General features: G+C 36.8%; 1 protein-coding gene across 3 annotated transcripts in view; it reads left to right on the forward strand.

Annotated features, from left to right (window-relative positions):
• The first annotated feature begins 180 nt into the window (after nucleotides 1-180).
• Nucleotides 181-17,733, forward strand: part of LOC131029715 (sphingosine-1-phosphate lyase) — a 172,487-nt gene continuing 154,934 nt past the window's right edge. For all 3 annotated transcript variants that reach the window (XR_009102812.1, XM_057960333.1, XM_057960334.1), the window contains exons 1-2: nucleotides 181-524; nucleotides 648-693. Coding sequence is in view for 2 of the 3 variants with exons in the window: in XM_057960333.1 (XP_057816316.1) it covers nucleotides 334-524; nucleotides 648-693 (237 nt within the window). In the remaining variant the exon portion in view is untranslated. The remainder of the gene's footprint in view (nucleotides 525-647; nucleotides 694-17,733) is intronic.

A 17,733-nucleotide genomic window follows, 5' to 3' on the forward strand; every position in this document is an offset into this window, starting at 1 on the left:
TTTTCTTTTAACTCTTCTAAGATAAAAATACATAAAGAAGGCCATATGACCGTGAAATTGAACTTACACGTTGGTTTGAAATCAAAAAATTACAAATTGGAAGCAAACATAGAAGTTAACGAAGGGGAAAATGGTTGTCGCATCATAAAAAAATTAAAAAAATTAAAAATTGGAAGCAAACGTAGAAGGTAACGAAGGGGAAAATATAAGGCACAGTGAGGTCAACGCATTTCGAGTACTGTGTTGTTATTTCGATTACATTGATTGTGGGAATACAAAGGAAGGGCTCCAGCCGGGTAACATTAACTGCTGGTTTGTGTTAGACAGACTGCAATGGGGAAATTGATTTCCGAGTGGAGGGCGTGGGCAAACCGCGCGCTTAGCGAGTACGAGCCTCTGGCGTTGCTTCTCTTTCCCCTCGCAGCCTTTTTGCTTGCGTCACTATTTCCCTTGATCTTCCGCCTGCTGGACCACCCTGGCTCTATCAAAGGAGCTCTTTTTTCCATCGTCATGGCCATTCTGAGGTATGAAATTTTATTATTATATCTTTTAGTGGATTATTATTTAATATATGCGGAGTCATGTTTAATATCATTTAGCCACTTAATTCTGTTTGTTGTGTTTATGCCTGGTTTCTTCTTCTGCAGGCTGATCCCTGGTGTTACAGGTTACATTGAACGGGAAAAAGGAAAGGTGCATATCTTTATTCAACTGATCTGTTCGGTGTCAAAATATAGACTACTGAGTTCAAAATTTTAAAATTCATTTTTCAGATATTCCAATAAAAACTAATAGTCCATGTTTAAATAATTAAACACTGTTAGACATTCAAATAGATGCAATTTTGTGGAACAACTGTAACTACGACATGTATTTACCTTGAAAAGAGCACATGTCATGCTCCGTCAGTTTAAAAAAGCATCTCAGAGTAAGACAGCGTAATTTGGCCAAGAGTTCGTAATGGTTTGAATGGGCTTCAACCGTTTAAACCATTGAAGAATTCCATGAGCTAGGGTTGAAGCTATGTTCATTTGAGAGCTAACAAAAAATTCTCAATAGGTGTTGCTGAGGAAACTCTTTTAACTTTATAGTTGAGCAGTACAGGGATAATCTAAATTGTCATGCCCCCGCCAATCTGAAGGGAATCGAAGCTTTAAAAGTACAAATCGCAGAACTCAGGAGGAGCCCAGGCTAGATATTTAGTGACGGGCCGACCTGGATAATTGCTAGCAAAGGGCAGACTCAGAATAAAGATGAATAAAATCTGTTGGATAATAATAATTGGGCGATTGAAGGAATAAGGCCGATTCGTTATTAGAGGCAAAGACCAAGACAGCACTGAGTAGTGAGTACAAATAAATCTCGTTGGCCGACCCTTATAATGATAGCACTTCAATATTAAATGAAGCAAACATAATAAAAAAACCATAAATGGCCGACCTCCCTCATAAGATGAATGATGGGCGACAGACTAATAGAATTATGAGATTAAATGAAGGGACACCTCCCTTTGTGGTCGCCTCTTTTGGAGAGGAATAATCACACCACCCTGAAGTGTGCAAAAAGAGAGATAAAATTGAATTTGGAAGGGGAGAAAAACAGAAAAGGAATATCATAGGAAGTAAGGCAGATTTATAAGTTAATTCAAGGCAGTCTTACCAGATGATTTAAGCAGAAAATAAGATATATCAGTCTGTACAAAAGACAAAACATCGAAGAACATCAGCAGTTTCATAACAGCGATCAGATTAGATTAGAATCTGTATTAATCAGCAGGCAGTGACACTCTTGTTTATTGTGGTATGCATGGATATATAATGTTTAATATGTATGCCTGATATATGCAGCATTATAATTTACAATTCTTTACATATTAATGTAGGATAATACATTTGGCACATAATATCATATATATTAGATGTAAGTACTAATATAGATTTCTAAATAGCAACAGTCAATCATGGCGAGGTGAGGAAGGGAATACAAGGAGGGAGAACAGCTATAGGATTCCTCACTAGGCACACCACCTCATATGGATGGCGGAAGGCCACATGATGCCAAGAGGGATTGTATATCCGCTCTTGGGCCTAGGGTAGAGGATTGCTTTGGGCACCCTATTGTAGTTTCTCCTCCAACCTCTACATTTATCAATTGTTGGGATGGATTTGAGGGAGTCTCAATCATAGGAGGGTGAATAAGGGTGGCTTGATGAGGGAGAACGGCTATAGGATATCATTCTAGGTACACCACCTCATATGGATGGCAAAAGGTCACATGAGGCCAAGAGGGATAGTATATCCGCTCTTGGGCCTAGGGTAGAGGATCGCTTTGGGCACTCTATCATGTCTCCTTATCCGAGCTCTGTTATGATTGAAACCAAACAATTAATTAGATAGGTTATATAGCTAAGATAATTATGAATATATGATCTTTAACCCTAGTAATGGCTGATCTTGTGAATTGTATCTTCAATATTTGTCCAACATGATTGCCGAATCTCAACAAGGATCTATCTTGCTTTACATCCTTCCATAAAAGTTATATGTCTAACTATATTATGTTCCCTGTTTTATTGAATTTTTGATTCTAGGGCAAAATATAGAGTAATTGAAAAATAATGTAAGAAATAAATTGCTTAACCTGAAAATTGTATATTTACAACTTTGTGGAGTTCCATTTATAGCCATTAGCGAAAGCTCCTATTCTTGAAATTATCAATATATTAAGTTTATAAGTACTCGAATAAACCTCAGATAAACTATATTAGACTGCAAAACGTGGCATTACTAAGAAATAGGTTTACTGACTTAAGTAATTTGATAATTGGGTGCTAACTAATATTAGTTGCACGTTTATTGTCAACACACCATGGACAGATCACAACTACAGCTCACTCACTAGTCAATTCATCTATCAGCACAATGCACTCATTTACTTAACTAAAACAAATTGAACTCCTATCTCGACAAATATTCCACTACTAACTCAACTGCTGGATAGTAATAAACTGTTCTAACAGTTGGAATATTCTTAGCTGCCAACAATTATTTGAAATATTCCTAATAAAAAATAGCACTATTCATTTTTTTTGTCTTTGTGCCCCACTTTGATACTGGTCCTGGTAACTCTCATGAATTCTTTCTTTAGCTAAGGGCTTGGTGAAAATGTCTGCCGCTTGATTGCTCAACATAATGCCACAATTAGCATTTGAATCCCTAATAAAATGATGATAAATATCTATATGTTTGGTTCTACCATGAAAAACCAGATTCATGGTCATTGTTATGGTAGATTTGTTATCACAATAGATCATAATAGCTGAAATTTGCTCCAAACCAAAATCAAACAATACTCACCTCAATCATACTGCTTGGGATACCGCTGAAGTAACTGCTATGTATTCGCTTTTGCAAAAGACAGAAACTGTTGCTTGTTTTTTGAACACAATGATATTACACCACTTCCCAAGCTAAACATGTAAACTGTAGTGCTTCTGCAATCATTCGTGGATCCTGCTCCATCATTGTCACTAAAGACGCCCAATCCAAAACCATCAAAAGGAGAGTACCAAATGCCAAAATCTTTGGTGCGTTTCAGATACCTCATAATCCTTTTAATTGTTTGGAAAAGAATTTCACTTTGTTCTTTCATCAATCTTGATGCTAAACTTACAACAAATACAATATCAGGCTTAGTAGCAGTTAAATACAACAAATTACCTACTAACCTTCTATACAGTTGCATCCATTCCTTCACTCTTCTTGTCTTTCAACATCTTTTCTCCTAAAGTCAAAGGTTTAGAAACACATTTTATAGTTAGACATTTAAAATTTTTCAAGTGAGTGACTTACAAATGTTCCTTGAGATATGAAAATCGCTTCTTGCATTTGTGTCATGTCCTCTTCTTAAAAATAAAAAGAAGAAGAAATAAAAAGAATTAATTGAAGGCTTGTAGCCTATTTTATTTCTTGTAGGCTAAGAGATAAAATAAGGGAAATAATTTTATTTCTTGTAAGCTAAAGAAATAAAATAAGGAAAATAATAATAATATTTTAAGTGTGCCTAGTCACTTTATTTGCAAATGGGGTAACTTAAAATATTATATAGGGTCTCTGTAATATTTAATAAAAAGTAATTTTAACACTTTATTTATGATGTGATTCAAAGAATCCCTTTTTATGATTAAAGGGTATTTTTAATTACTTGGAGGGAAAAAGTAAATAAAATGAAGGGCCCAAAGTGGGTGCCTATAAAGGAGTGGTCAATGCTCAAATCAAAGCATTAAGTAAGAAATGGACTGATAAATGTTTCCAATGTAAATGTGACATCAACATGCCATGTTACACACTTATGCACTAAATATGCTACAATAGAACATGATACTCAAGGGATATAATGACAATGCATCAAGCATGGTGACACAGTAGAACACTGAACCATATTGTGGGACGAAGTCGCCATGACACTCATATGAAAGAATAGGATTTCCTTTATTTTGGAGATCGGACACTTGTGCATGATCCCATTCTCTCACAACCATAGGGGAGGAATGGGAGTGACACGTTACTTCATTCCAGATCCTAAGACAACTTAACCAACATCCAAGGGGACGTGGAATTGACATCCAAACACTAGGATTACCTTCGCAAGAGGTATGTCAGTTGGGAGATACAAGGTCTCAGCCTATCAAATTCTCAACTAGTCAATTGCTTACAATTCTCTTGAAATCAAGATGATAGGAAAGAAATATAGATGAAGGGGAACAACATCCATTTAGGAACTTTTTCCCAAATTTTTTGGGAAGTACCCACTACCCAAGGGTTGGCCCTTTACTAGGTAGGGTTGCCCTTTTTATCTAGTATGGTTGCCTATTTACTCATCGAGGTTGCCTAAGAGACCCTCCCTTGGTAAAACAAGTGACCTTCAAAAGTAAAATTCTAAATTTGTTGGGGACATTAAACTTAATCTCAACACTTGATGAAGGTTCTCCAAGACGTGTACAACCTCACCAAACCCTAAGCACTAAGATCCAACTTGACAAATTAATAAATGCAATCCAAGGCAAGTGTAGGGATTAGTGTATACACACTTGATGAAAGTTAAATGCAAAACGAGACACAACTAACTCAATCCTACTGTTTCTTGGGAATGGACTAAATTGAACACCCACTCATGGCTCTAGGTTCCAATTGACATGCTCAAAAACACAAAAATAAGAGTACATTTTAAACCCAAAAGATGCTACCAACAAGCATATCCCATACTAACCACATCTGACAACAACATACATGAAAGGTCTCAACTGTTACCAAGAGTCCAATGCAAAGTATAAACTAAAGATCTTATTCCCCAAGCAAACAAGGTTCAAAGCATAACATATACCTAATCAAGCATTGATGTTATACACTCAATGTGATAAGCACAAAACAGCATTTCAACTCTTAAATAAAATGTAGATGACATGGCATCATATCATTGATTCTATCTACTCATAGCATTCAAAGGATAAAGAAATCATAGCTTTTAGTTCATAACGGCTTCACAAGCAGATTAGGTCCATACATCTGATAATTAGGATTGCTCCAAACATTTTAAATTCCTTCTAAGACAATAAGTAAAAACAACTCAAATGATGACAGACACAAATTATAATGAAATGATGTAAAGACCCCTGTCCTTTTTGATCTCAAATTTTCAGTTTATATCATTTGGCATTTCGTCAAACAATTGGCATGTAATCTTTTGAAGTCTGATTTTTTTTGAGTTTCAATGTGATTTTTCTGATTTGCTTGAAATGATAAAGCATAACACAGAATAAAAATAAATGCAGAATTATGTATATGAATGTAACCAAACTACAGCTGGTAATGTTGTCTGAGCACTTGCCTTCCTCTATCAAATAAATTTTGTGATCACAAAAGATTAAATACTGCACGGTATGACAGTAATAACTTATTGATTCAGTTCGATTACTTTGACATTACGAGGCACTTGCATACCTAAGTGTTTTTCCAGTTATGGTCTGAGGCCAGCAAGATGTATACAGCAGTGTTTCTTTACCAAGACTCACACGTCCACTTCCAGTAACTCCCAAATCAGTACAACACCTTCCTCCAGCTGGTACGACCACCTTAGAATCACTTCCCAGTTCTGTACAGCCCTGTAGTTGGAAGTTTCAGCAAGTACGGCCCCCTTTAGTTGCCGCAATAGACTGGTACATCCCTTCTCTTGTGCAAACACAGGCCTGTACGGCTATGTCCCTAACTAATACAACCCAGTCTAGGTAGTATGGCTCACCAAAATGAGTACGGCTAGCAAGAGAGATTCTACAATGAATAACCCAGCTCTCACCTTATGAAGTTGTTCTTCCAAACCCAAAATATTCATACATAAATCTGATTTTGAACTGAAATCTGCAAAATCACTGTAGCGAGTTACTGTGGTAGCATCACTGTAGCGACGACACTGTAGCGAGTAGTGTAGCACGGCACTGTAGCACGATACTGTAGCAACTTTTTTTTCTTTTCTTTTTTGGCTGCCACAAATGCCCTCAAATCTGCTCTAACTATCTTCTCCAAATCTGCCCTCCTCTATTTGAAAATTCTAAGACTTTCTAAGCCCAATGCGTTTCTTGAATGAAAACATCAATAATCCTCCTGACCATGTCTTGCAACATCGAGAAGAATGTCATTCATGTGCAACATCGAGAAGAATGTCATTCATGTGGGATTTCTTCCTCACAACAACAATCAACTCTCCAATTAATTCACAAATTATCCATTCAACCAAGCATATTTGAAAATGAGCTCATGGAAGTCTTTTATAATGCCCACATAAGAGCTCACTCATTCAACTCGCCAATGTGGGATAAATAACATTACTCCCATTTGCATTTTAAGTCTCCAATGTAATATTACATAAGAGGACCTTTTAATATTTTAATTTTTCCCACTTAACTATAGTCTCCGCATTAACAAAGTTAAATATATATATTTAACTTAAGAACTTAACTTTATCAATGCACAAATAAATCATATCAATGATATTAAATTCTTCGGTCGATATTGAACATTTACCATCCACATGACACTGTCACTAATGATCCAGACCTAGCCCAACTGACTTACTATAAATAGTAAGTGTCCCAAAAACACATCAAAACACCTCAAAATTGATGCAACTGAAACTGCCTAGGCCAAATATCCTCAAGATCCCTTAAATGTTCTAGTTAGTCTACAGGACCATGGAGAAATAGGCTAACGACAACATCATACAATGTGTGCTAGAAACAGGACATTACAAATGAATCTTATTTTAATCATGGATGACTTAAAGTCCAAATACTAGAGTCCAATTACACACAATTAGTAATTCTAATTCAAGATCACAAGATCCCACTTTCACATATACTTCAAGACATAATTCTAATCCAAGATCACACTTTCACATGTACCTCAAGACATAATGTCCCCTACCTGATTAACATAATTAAACTATTTCAATATACTAAAATTGATTCAGAGACTAATCATGAAGCCAATCATTGATATTCTTCAATTTATTAGTTATTAACAAGTGCTTATTTATTTTCCTCATTAGATGATAAATTTCATCATTCATAGTTCTTAATATAGTTATCAGACCCTGCTACTACTTCAGTTTTAAGGGAGAAGGGTCTATGTATGTTACCAAAGCGCTTAGAGACCAAATACAATAGGTTTCCTCAAAGTTTATAGATCCAAGCCCTTACCTATCTTGGGCCTATACCCTCAAGGCTTATGGGTTGCTGATCCCCACCCTTTCTTCGGACTTAACCTATTGCTTGGATTTAGACTGCCCCTCTTTGGAACATCTCATTCGAATCTTTTAAATACTGACAGCAATAGCATGATTTAGACTATAAGTATATTAATTTCTAATGTATTATGAATATATTTGAAATTAAGTATAACTGTCATACATATTGCAGTCCATATTAATATTACTATCTATTCTGCATAAGAATATGATTGGGCTTCATATATTAAGCATACTTATTAAACACATCCCCATGCATACCACCAAGAACAAGGATGTTACTGCCTGTAACTCAATAACAGTTCTGATCTGATCTGAACCATGGTGCTGTCACTGGATATCCTTTATATCTCTCAATGTGAGGGAGAGGTCACACCTCTTCATCATGCACGCCCTTTGGTAAGAGACACACCCTTTCATCATTAGCATATTATTTTTACCGTTTGAAAGGGACACAACCTTTCATTATCAGATCTGCACTTCTTATTCAAATCATATCTGCAATTCTGATTTCCAAATTATCCCCTTAAATGAGGTTCTCTACTCCCTTTTATATCTCATGTTTGAGGGAGTCACAACTTTTCTTTTCATGTCTTTCGACCATTCATTAACTTAATTATATTTTATATATATTGAATTATATTCTATTATATTTTAATTTTAATTTTATTTTAATTTTAATTTTATTTTTATTTTAATTTTATTATTATTATTTATTATTAAATTATATTTCAAAGTGAGGACATCACAGTCTGCCCTTCCCAAATTTGCTTGTCCTCAAGCAATGTCGATTTTAATTTTCTCAAACTGAGTCATCCACCAATATTAATCAAACACAAAGCATACACATGAAAAACACGAAGCATAGACATGGATATATGCAAACACAAAGCACATATTGTTAGATTTCTTCTTATTGACTAGAATGATTCATTGATTCATCTTTACCCTATAAGATGGCAGGATCAAAGCTCTGATACCATTTGTAATGTCCCCTACTTGGTTAACATAATTAATCTATTTCAATATACTAAAATTGATTGAGAGACCAATCATGAAGCCAGTCATTGATATTCTTCAACTTATTAGTTATTAACAAGTGTTTATTTATTTTCCTCATTAGATGATTAATTTCATTATTCATAGTTCTTAATATAGTTATCAGACTCTGCTGCTACTTCAGTTTTAAGGGAGAAGGGTCTATGTATGTTACCAAAGCGCTTAGAGACCAAATACAATAGGTTCCCTCGAAGTTTACAGATCCAAGCCCTTACCTATCTTGGGTCTATAGTACTATACCCTCAAGGCTTATGGGTCGCTGATCCCCACCCTATCTTGGGACTTAACCTATTGCTTGGATTTAGACTGCCCCTCTTTGGAACATCTCATTCCAATCTTCTTAAATACTGACAGCAATAGCATGATTTAGACTATAAGTATACTAATTTCTTATGTATTATGAATATATATGAAATTAAGTATAACTGTCATACATATTGCAGTCCATATTAATATTACTATTTATTCTGCATAAGAACATAATCGGGCTTCATATATCAAGCATACTTATTAAACACATCCCCATGCATCCCACCAAGAACAAGGATGTTACTGCCGGTAACTCAATAACAGTTCTGATCTGATCTGAACCATGGTGCTGTCACTGGATGCTTTTGATTCCTTTCCTTTATATCTCTCAATGTGAGGGAGATGTATGCCCTTTGGTAAGAGACACACCCTTTCATCATTAGCATATTATTCCTACCCTTTGAAAGGGACACAACCTTTCATTATCAGATCTGAACTTATTTAAATCATATCTGCAATTCTGATTTCCAAATTATCCCCTTAAATGAGGTTTTCTTCTCCCTTTTATAACTCATGTTTGAGGGAGTCGCAACTTTTCTTTTCATGTCTTTTGACCATTCATTAACTTAATTAAATTTTATTTATATTGAATTATATTCTATTATATTTTAATTTTAATTTTATTTTTATTCTTTTGTATTTTAATTTTATTATTATTAAATTATATTTCAAAGTGAGGACATCACAGTCTGCCCTTCCCAAATTTGCTTGTTTTCAAGCAATGTCGATTTTAATTTTCTCAAATTGAGTCATCTACCAATATTAATCAAACACAGAGCTTACACATGAAAAACATGAAGCATTTACATGGATATATGCAAACACAGAGCACATATTGTTGGATTTCTTCTTATTGACTAGAATGATTCATTGATTCATCTTTACCCTATAGGATGGCAGGATCAAAGCTCTAATACCATATGTAATGTCCCCTGCTTGATTAACATAATTAATCTATTTCAATATACTAAAATTGATTGAGAGACTAATCATGAAGCCAGTCATTGATATTCTTCAACTTATTACTAATTAACAAGTGCTTATTTATTTTCCTCATTAGATGATTAATTTCATTATTCATAGTTCTTAATATAGTTATCAGACCCTGCTACTACTTCAGTTTTAAGGGAGAAGGGTCTATGTATGTTACCAAAGCGCTTAGAGACCAAATACAATAGGTTCCCTCAAAGTTTATAGATCCAAGCCCTTACCTATCTTGGGCCTATACCCTCAAGGCTTATGGGTTGCTGATCCTGTTGTGACGTATTCACACATCGCCCCATTGCAAATGGGGACCCCTACTTTTTGCCTTCTCGGGTTTGTTTTCTAGGTCTTTTAGGGTTTTGTCTATTAGCCTTTGCATGTTGAGTGTTGCCAGAGGGATCACTAAGATAGCATGCTTTGTTTTAGCTAAAGGTGAGTCAGTGGATGCTCCGGGTTAGGTCATCTTTGAAAGTCCTCCTTAGGACAAAGTTTTGCTTTTGTTGCTAATTGTGTCTTGTTTGAGTTTGAGGAGGTCAATGAAGCTTGGTGAGTGAATATCCTCTTTGAAGATCTGAGTTAGGTCAAATTGGTAAGTGATGAAGTCTGGAATGTCATCCTAATCTTCAAATGCCTTGAAATTTGGCTAAGTTTGGAATGTCATCCTGATCCTGAAATTTGACCAAGTCTAGAAAATTGAAGAATCCTCCAAAAACTAGATTTTGCATTATAACTCCTGGAGGTCCGAAACCACTCTCAAACATCCTGACAATATATATGGAATATAACTTAAAGTATAAGAAAGACCAAAATATGAATCCTGACGGAGAGACCAAAATGTCAAATTTTGCTCCTGACCCTTCCAAAGGGTCCAAAGCGAATTCCTCTATAGGACATTCTACTTTGATCCAAACTTAGAACTAACTCATTCCTAGGCATTATTGAGGGCAAAACACTTATTTGGAGTGAAGAAATATGAAAATGAAGTCAGGATTTGAGCATAAGGAGGAATTTCGCTCCTGACCCTTCCAAAGGGTCTAGAGCGAAATTCATATGAGACCCTTTTTTCTTCACAAAACCTTGAAGTGAATGCTAACTTGGACTGGAGGATGATCAAGAGAGGCCTAATAAGTTATATCCAAGCCAAAGAAAGGAGGAAAAAGGTGAAAATGAGCCTAAAATGAGAATTTCGCTCTTGACCCTTCCAAAGGGTCCAGAGCGAAATTCACTTTTCCTCTATTTTGCTCTTTGATATGGCCAAGTTTTGGATTTTTGAGGCATGGTTGAGGAGGCTTTGATGCATATTTGCCTTTGAGAAGAGGTTTGAGGCGATGAAGTGGTAGAAATCAACCCAAAAGGAGAATTTCGCTCTTGACCCTTCCAAAGGGTCCAGAGCGAAATTCCCTATAGGTCCTGTCCTTGGCCTAGGTCCAGAGCGAAATCCTCAGTTTGACCCCCTATCTTGCCTAAAATGATGAAAATGACCTTGTCTTGAGCTAGTTTGATGGTGGATTCACTTAAATGTGGAGAAAGGAGCTTGAATTTGATCAAGTTTGAAGGAGAATTGGATGAAGGAAGTGGAAAACCAACCAAGAATGTGGATTTCGCTCCTGACCCTTCCAAAGGGTCCAGAGCGAAAATCCCCTTAGACCTCATTTTCTTCCTTGTTTTGGCCAAGTTCTTAGTTTCTAAGGCATGTTGGAAGGTGGATTGACATGTTTTTGCCTTAGGGAGTGACTCAAAGTGAAAATGTGAAGGATTTTAGCCTAAAATAGAAATTTCGCTCCTGACCCTTCCAAAGGGTCCAGAGTGAAATTCTTGGAAACTCCTATTTTCTCTTTGGATGAGGTCAAGACAGTGGTTCCTATGGCGTAGGTGCAAGTAGAGTGGTGTATTTTTGCCTTGCAAGGAAGATTGGAGTTGAAAAGATGAAGAGCTAAGCCTAGAATGTGGATTTCGCTCCTGACCCTTCCAGAGGGTCCAGAGCGAAATTCCCCAAAACCTCCCTTTTTTCTCAATTTTGTGCCAAGCCAAGTGTGGGTTAGGGTGAATTAGGATTGGAGATGTCCTTAAGCATGGCTTTGAGTTGCTAGTGATCACCAAATGTGAAGGATTTTGGCGTAGAAGGAGAATTTCGCTCCTGACCCTTCCAAAGGGTCCAAAGCAAAATTCTTAAGAGCACCTATTTCCCTTTCAAAACAAGTCAAGTTCTTGGTTTTAATGGCCTGGATAGGAATAGATTGATATGTCCTTGCCCTTTTGAGGTGAATTGAAGTGGAAAAATGATGAAATAAGCTCAAGAAGGTGAATTTCGCTCCTCACCCTTCCAAAGGGTCCAGAGCGAAATTCCCAAAATCCACCTTTTCCTTTCATTTTTGTGTAAAGCTAAGTGTGGATCAAGGTAGATTGAGCTTGGAAGGACCCCTAGGCATGCCTTGGAATGGATTGGGGCCACCAATGGCCAAGATTTTGAGCTAGGACAAGGATTTCGCTCCTGACTCTTCCAAAGGGTCCAGGGCGAAATCCTAAATAGGTCCTGTCCCTGGCCATGATTTTTAGCGAAATTCTCCTTTCTAGCCATTTTGAGGGTCAAGCAAGTGTTGCATGTATGGGAGAGGGATCCAAAGATGAGAGTCCAAGTATAGAGAGTGAAAAGGATAGACCTTGGTGAAGGAAAACAAGCAAGTCAAGAATTTCGCTCCTGACCCTTCAAAAGGGTCCAAAGCGAAATTCTCATTTTCACCTAATTTGCTCATGATGAAGGTCAACAGATGGATTCCTAGGCCTTGGTGGAGAGAAGACTAGTGTATGCTTGCCTTGGAAGGCATTTTGGAGTAGAGAAATGATAGAATTTGTCCTAGAATGTGAATTTCGCTCCTGACCCTTCCAAAGGGTTCAGAGCGAAATTCTTAAAACCTCTATTTTGCTCCAATTTTGCATCAAGCCTAGTGTTGATTGAGATTAAAGGCATCCTTAGACATGCATTTGAGCAAGTTGTGGTCACAAAATGTGAAGATTTTGTCCTAAAATGCAAATTTTGCTCATGACCCTTCCAAAGGGTCCAGAGCGAAATTCTTATAAGGCCTGTCCCTGGGGAGGATCTTGAGCGAATTTCATTCTAATGCCTTTTTGTTGATGATTTAAGGTAAGAAATGCTATGATCGGGATAAATATATCATGTGTCCTTAATCATCTTTTGGTTTGTTTTGCAGATGGAGGAGGATCAGACCAAGACAAGGACGACTTGTTCTAGTCCATCATCATCAAGGACAATCCAAAGGCATAAAGGTGGACTACATGTGTTCTAGGAGTTGCCATCTACCTCCAAAACCTTCACTTCGCCTCACTAAGGAACCACAAGATGACAAAGAAAGGCTTCGCCAACACTTCAAGGCAAGGTATGCTACCGGAGAAGGAAGACTTGACAATAAGAAAGCCTCATCAAGCACTTGGGAGTAAAAGAGGTACATCATTCTTCAAATTGAGACAGAAAAGAGATCAACCAAGACATAGACGTCAGACAAGGTGGCATCTCTCAGTTACTGCTCCTCTAGTCGGATTGGTCCACCTTAGCATGTCCAGATTCAATGTACCTGACTCATCGGAGGCGGCACAAACTTCGGTGTACCTACCCCTGCTTCCTATTGGTCCTCACTCCGGGAATGTAATTTTCTAATTGGCTAAGGAAGTTTTTGTAACAAACCCTAATTAGGGTTTCTATCTTTTAATCCTAGCCATTGATTCTAAGTCAATTAGAGCCGTTTGTTTGTAAAGGGTTCTCTATATAAAGCCCTGGCTCCTCATTTGTAAGGGTTAATAGTGAATAGTCAGAGAGTAGGAAATAGTTAGAGTAGAGTAGAAAGAGAAGGCAAAGATTGTTGCCAAGATATTGTTGCAACAGACTTGTAAACTTCATTGAAGAAATGGTGAATTCTATGGGTTGATTCAACAATTTGCATGGTCTCTATACTTCTCAAATTTGATTTCATGTTATTAGGTAAATGGAAGAAATTTGTATGATCAACGGTGAAATTTGTATATCCATACTACTAGCGGTTTGTTGATTGCAGACTTGCCTTGCGTGGTCAACTGGAATCATTCAGCTTAAGCTTAACTTCAATTATCGCTTCTTCATTGATATGCATCAACCTGACGGTGTCCATGCTTGTAGTGGTGATCTAAACATCATAAAGCTTTCCTCAGAAGATCGCACTAATCTTGTGGAGATGATCCTAGGATGTCAAAGCAAGACTTAGTTAGAATTTCATCAAAGGTCGTTCATTGCTCTTACGTTCTTAGTGTTAGAAATAGATCTCATTCCAACCCTTATCCTTTTTCCTTTTTTTCAAAATCAAGGGCCAGTGAAATTCCACGTTCCAGTAATATCCAAAGCGAATCAGACGTTCAGGTCGTCGAAAGTAAGTCCCCTTGTGATTCCAGCAAAATCACATCGTACCGCAAAGAGCTTATCCACACGTAGAGAACCTACATATCAGAACCTTGGAGTTACTCCGACTGATCCTTTGGCAAGATCTTCAGCAGTCGGGAAACTTTGTTCAAGAGAGGATAAGGTACCTTTAGGTATTTTATTCTGTGTTTGGTCGTGTACAAAAGACACATCAACAGATCCCTACCCTATCTTGGGACTTAACCTATTGCTTGGATTTAGACTGCCCCTCTTTGGAACATCTCATTCCAATCTTCTTAAATAATGACAACAATAGCATGATTTAGACTAAAGTATACTAATTTCTAATGTATTATGAATATATATGAAATTAAGTATAACTGTCATACATATTGCAGTCCATATTAATATTACTATTTATTCTGCATAAGAACATAATCGGGCTTCATATATTAAGCATACTTATTAAACACATCCCCATGCATACCACCAAGAACAAGGATGTTACTGCCTGTAACTCAATAACAGTTCTGATCTGATCTGAACCATGGTGTTGTCACTCCTCTTCATCATGTATGCCCTTTGGTAAGAGACACACCCTTTCATCATTAGCATATTATTTCTACCCTTTGAAAGGGACACAACCTTTCATTATCAGATCTGCACTTCTTATTTAAATCATATCTCCAATTCTGATTTCCAAATTATCCCCTTAAATGAAGTTCTCTTCTCCCTTTTATATCTCATGTTTGAGGGAGTCACAACTTTTCTTTTCATGTCTTTTGACCATTCATTAACTTAATTAAATTTTATTTATATTGAATTATATTCTACTCTATTTTAATTTTAATTTTATTTTTATTCTTTTGTATTTTAATTATTTAATTATTATTTATTATTAAATTATATTTCAAAGTTAGGACATCACAGTCCGCGCTTCCCAAATTTGCTTGTCCTCAAGCAATGTCGATTTTAATTTTCTCAAACTGAGTCATCTACCAATATTAATCAAACATAGAGCATACACATGAAAAACATGAATCATAGACATGGATATATGCAAACACACAGCATGTATTGTTAGATTTCTTCTTATTGACTAGAATGATTCATTGATTCATTTTTTTCCCTATAGGATGGTAGGATCAAGGCTTTGATACCATTTGTAATGTCCCCTACCTGATTAACATAATTAATGTATTTCAATATACTAAAATTGATTGAGAGACTAATCATGAAGCCAGTCATTGATATTCTTCAACTTATTAGTTATTAACAAGTGCTTATTTATTTTCCTCATTAGATGATTAATTTCATTATTCATAGTTCTTAATATAGTTATCAGACCCTGCTACTACTTTAGTTTTAAGGGAGAAGGGTCTATGTATGTTATCAAAGCGCTTAGAGACCAAATACAATAGGTTCCCTCAAAGTTTATAGATCTAAGCTGTAATGAACCTTGCTGTACCTGCCTCGCCTTCCTGATAATTAGGGCCTGATCTGTCCCCCAAGGTTTGATTTAGGGCCAAATAAACGGATTTACGGTTTCTTGCAACATTATAGATATTTCATTTTTATGTCAGTAGTAATATTAAATCGGTGGCATAATTATTGCAGTACAAAATACATACACGACGCATTCTAGACTTTGAGGACTCTCTAGGTTGGCTGGGCTACCCATCCAGACCCATCCCGTCTCTTAGGGCTAATAGGGCCGCCTAAGGATGGGCCCAACATACCCCTGGCTTGCACTCATTATCTTGAATGTACTGACAAACAAAGAATAACAGGAAGATAATAAATGCCTACAGAAAACATAGATTCATAACTATAGAATTTGCATTACTTGGTTAACATTTATCCATTATGTTAATTTGTAGGGGTTGATTCATTATGTTTGTTCTTCTGTCTATTACTAAAGTTCATTTTAATGAATCATACTAAACCTGATATTGTAGGTTACCTATTTGGCGTGAAAGATAAGTTCATTTTACCATTTGCACGTTACAGATGTGTTTAGTTCATTGGCAAGAATTTTTTATGCATGGAGCCGATTTAGCAATTCATTTGGGCCACTAGTTAGATTATATTCATTACTGTTATATGAAGGATGAATTAAAGGAAAGCAGATTGAATACGACTTGCAGAGGGACATACTTCATTGGCGATAAACACATGGGCACATTTCGACATTTAGACGGATTGGTCTGGGGACGTACTAGACTGCTGGCGATGGGAAGGGATGCTTACTAGGTGCTGGTTCTTCATCGCTGGGAAGAACCAACGACTAGCCCTCCACATCGTCTATTGACTAATGCGTTCACTGGTCAATCCTCATGGTTGTCTAGGCATCCTAAATCATTAAATTGAAATAAATATTATTGCTGAGTAACATGTTACCTGTTAGATGCTTCTCCTTGCCCTTCCCTCCTTGTCACCTCCTTCTCCCGTGCTTCCCTTGGGGTGCGGGTTTATACGTCTTGAAACCACGCGATTCCCTTTGAAACATGGCGCCTATTCCTGAGGTGACTTGGGAATGGACGCGTCCTTTCATCACTCACATTAGTTAAGATAAAGTGCATTTAAGCGGTAAAATAATTTATGCATTGAAAGAAAATATATATTTATGTACATGTATAGTTTATGTTTCTAATCATTTTCCGTTGTCTACACGGGAATATGACAGTCCTCCCTCCTTACATTGCTTGTCCTCAAGTGATGTGGAGATTTGGGTGGTTGAAGATCTCTTCACCCTCCCAGGGTGCATCCTCCTCCAACAACCCTTTCCATAAGATCAAGTATTCTACAATTTTTTTTATTCTTTATTCTCCTTTCTCTTACGTCTAAAAGGGCTTTTGGCTCCAGTGTTAATTTCCCTCATCATCTAACGGAGGTAACTCCTTGCATGGGGATATCTGCTGCCCTAATGCTTTTTTTAATCTAGACACATGGAATACATTGTGTTTGCGGCTGCCTGGAGGAAGCTCAAGTTCATATGCTACCTCCCCTACCTTCCTTGATATTGGGTAGGGTTCGTAGAACCGTGGCTTCAACTTCTCTGCCCCACTATATTTCAATGAAGACTGCTTGTAAGGCTGCAACTGTAGGAAGACTAAGTCTCCTATCTCAAATGATCTTTCAATACGATTACGATCAGCGTATATCTTTTGCTGATTTTG

Source organism: Cryptomeria japonica, chromosome 9 (assembly GCF_030272615.1).
Source record: "Cryptomeria japonica chromosome 9, Sugi_1.0, whole genome shotgun sequence".
Lineage (NCBI taxonomy): Eukaryota > Viridiplantae > Streptophyta > Pinopsida > Cupressales > Cupressaceae > Cryptomeria > Cryptomeria japonica.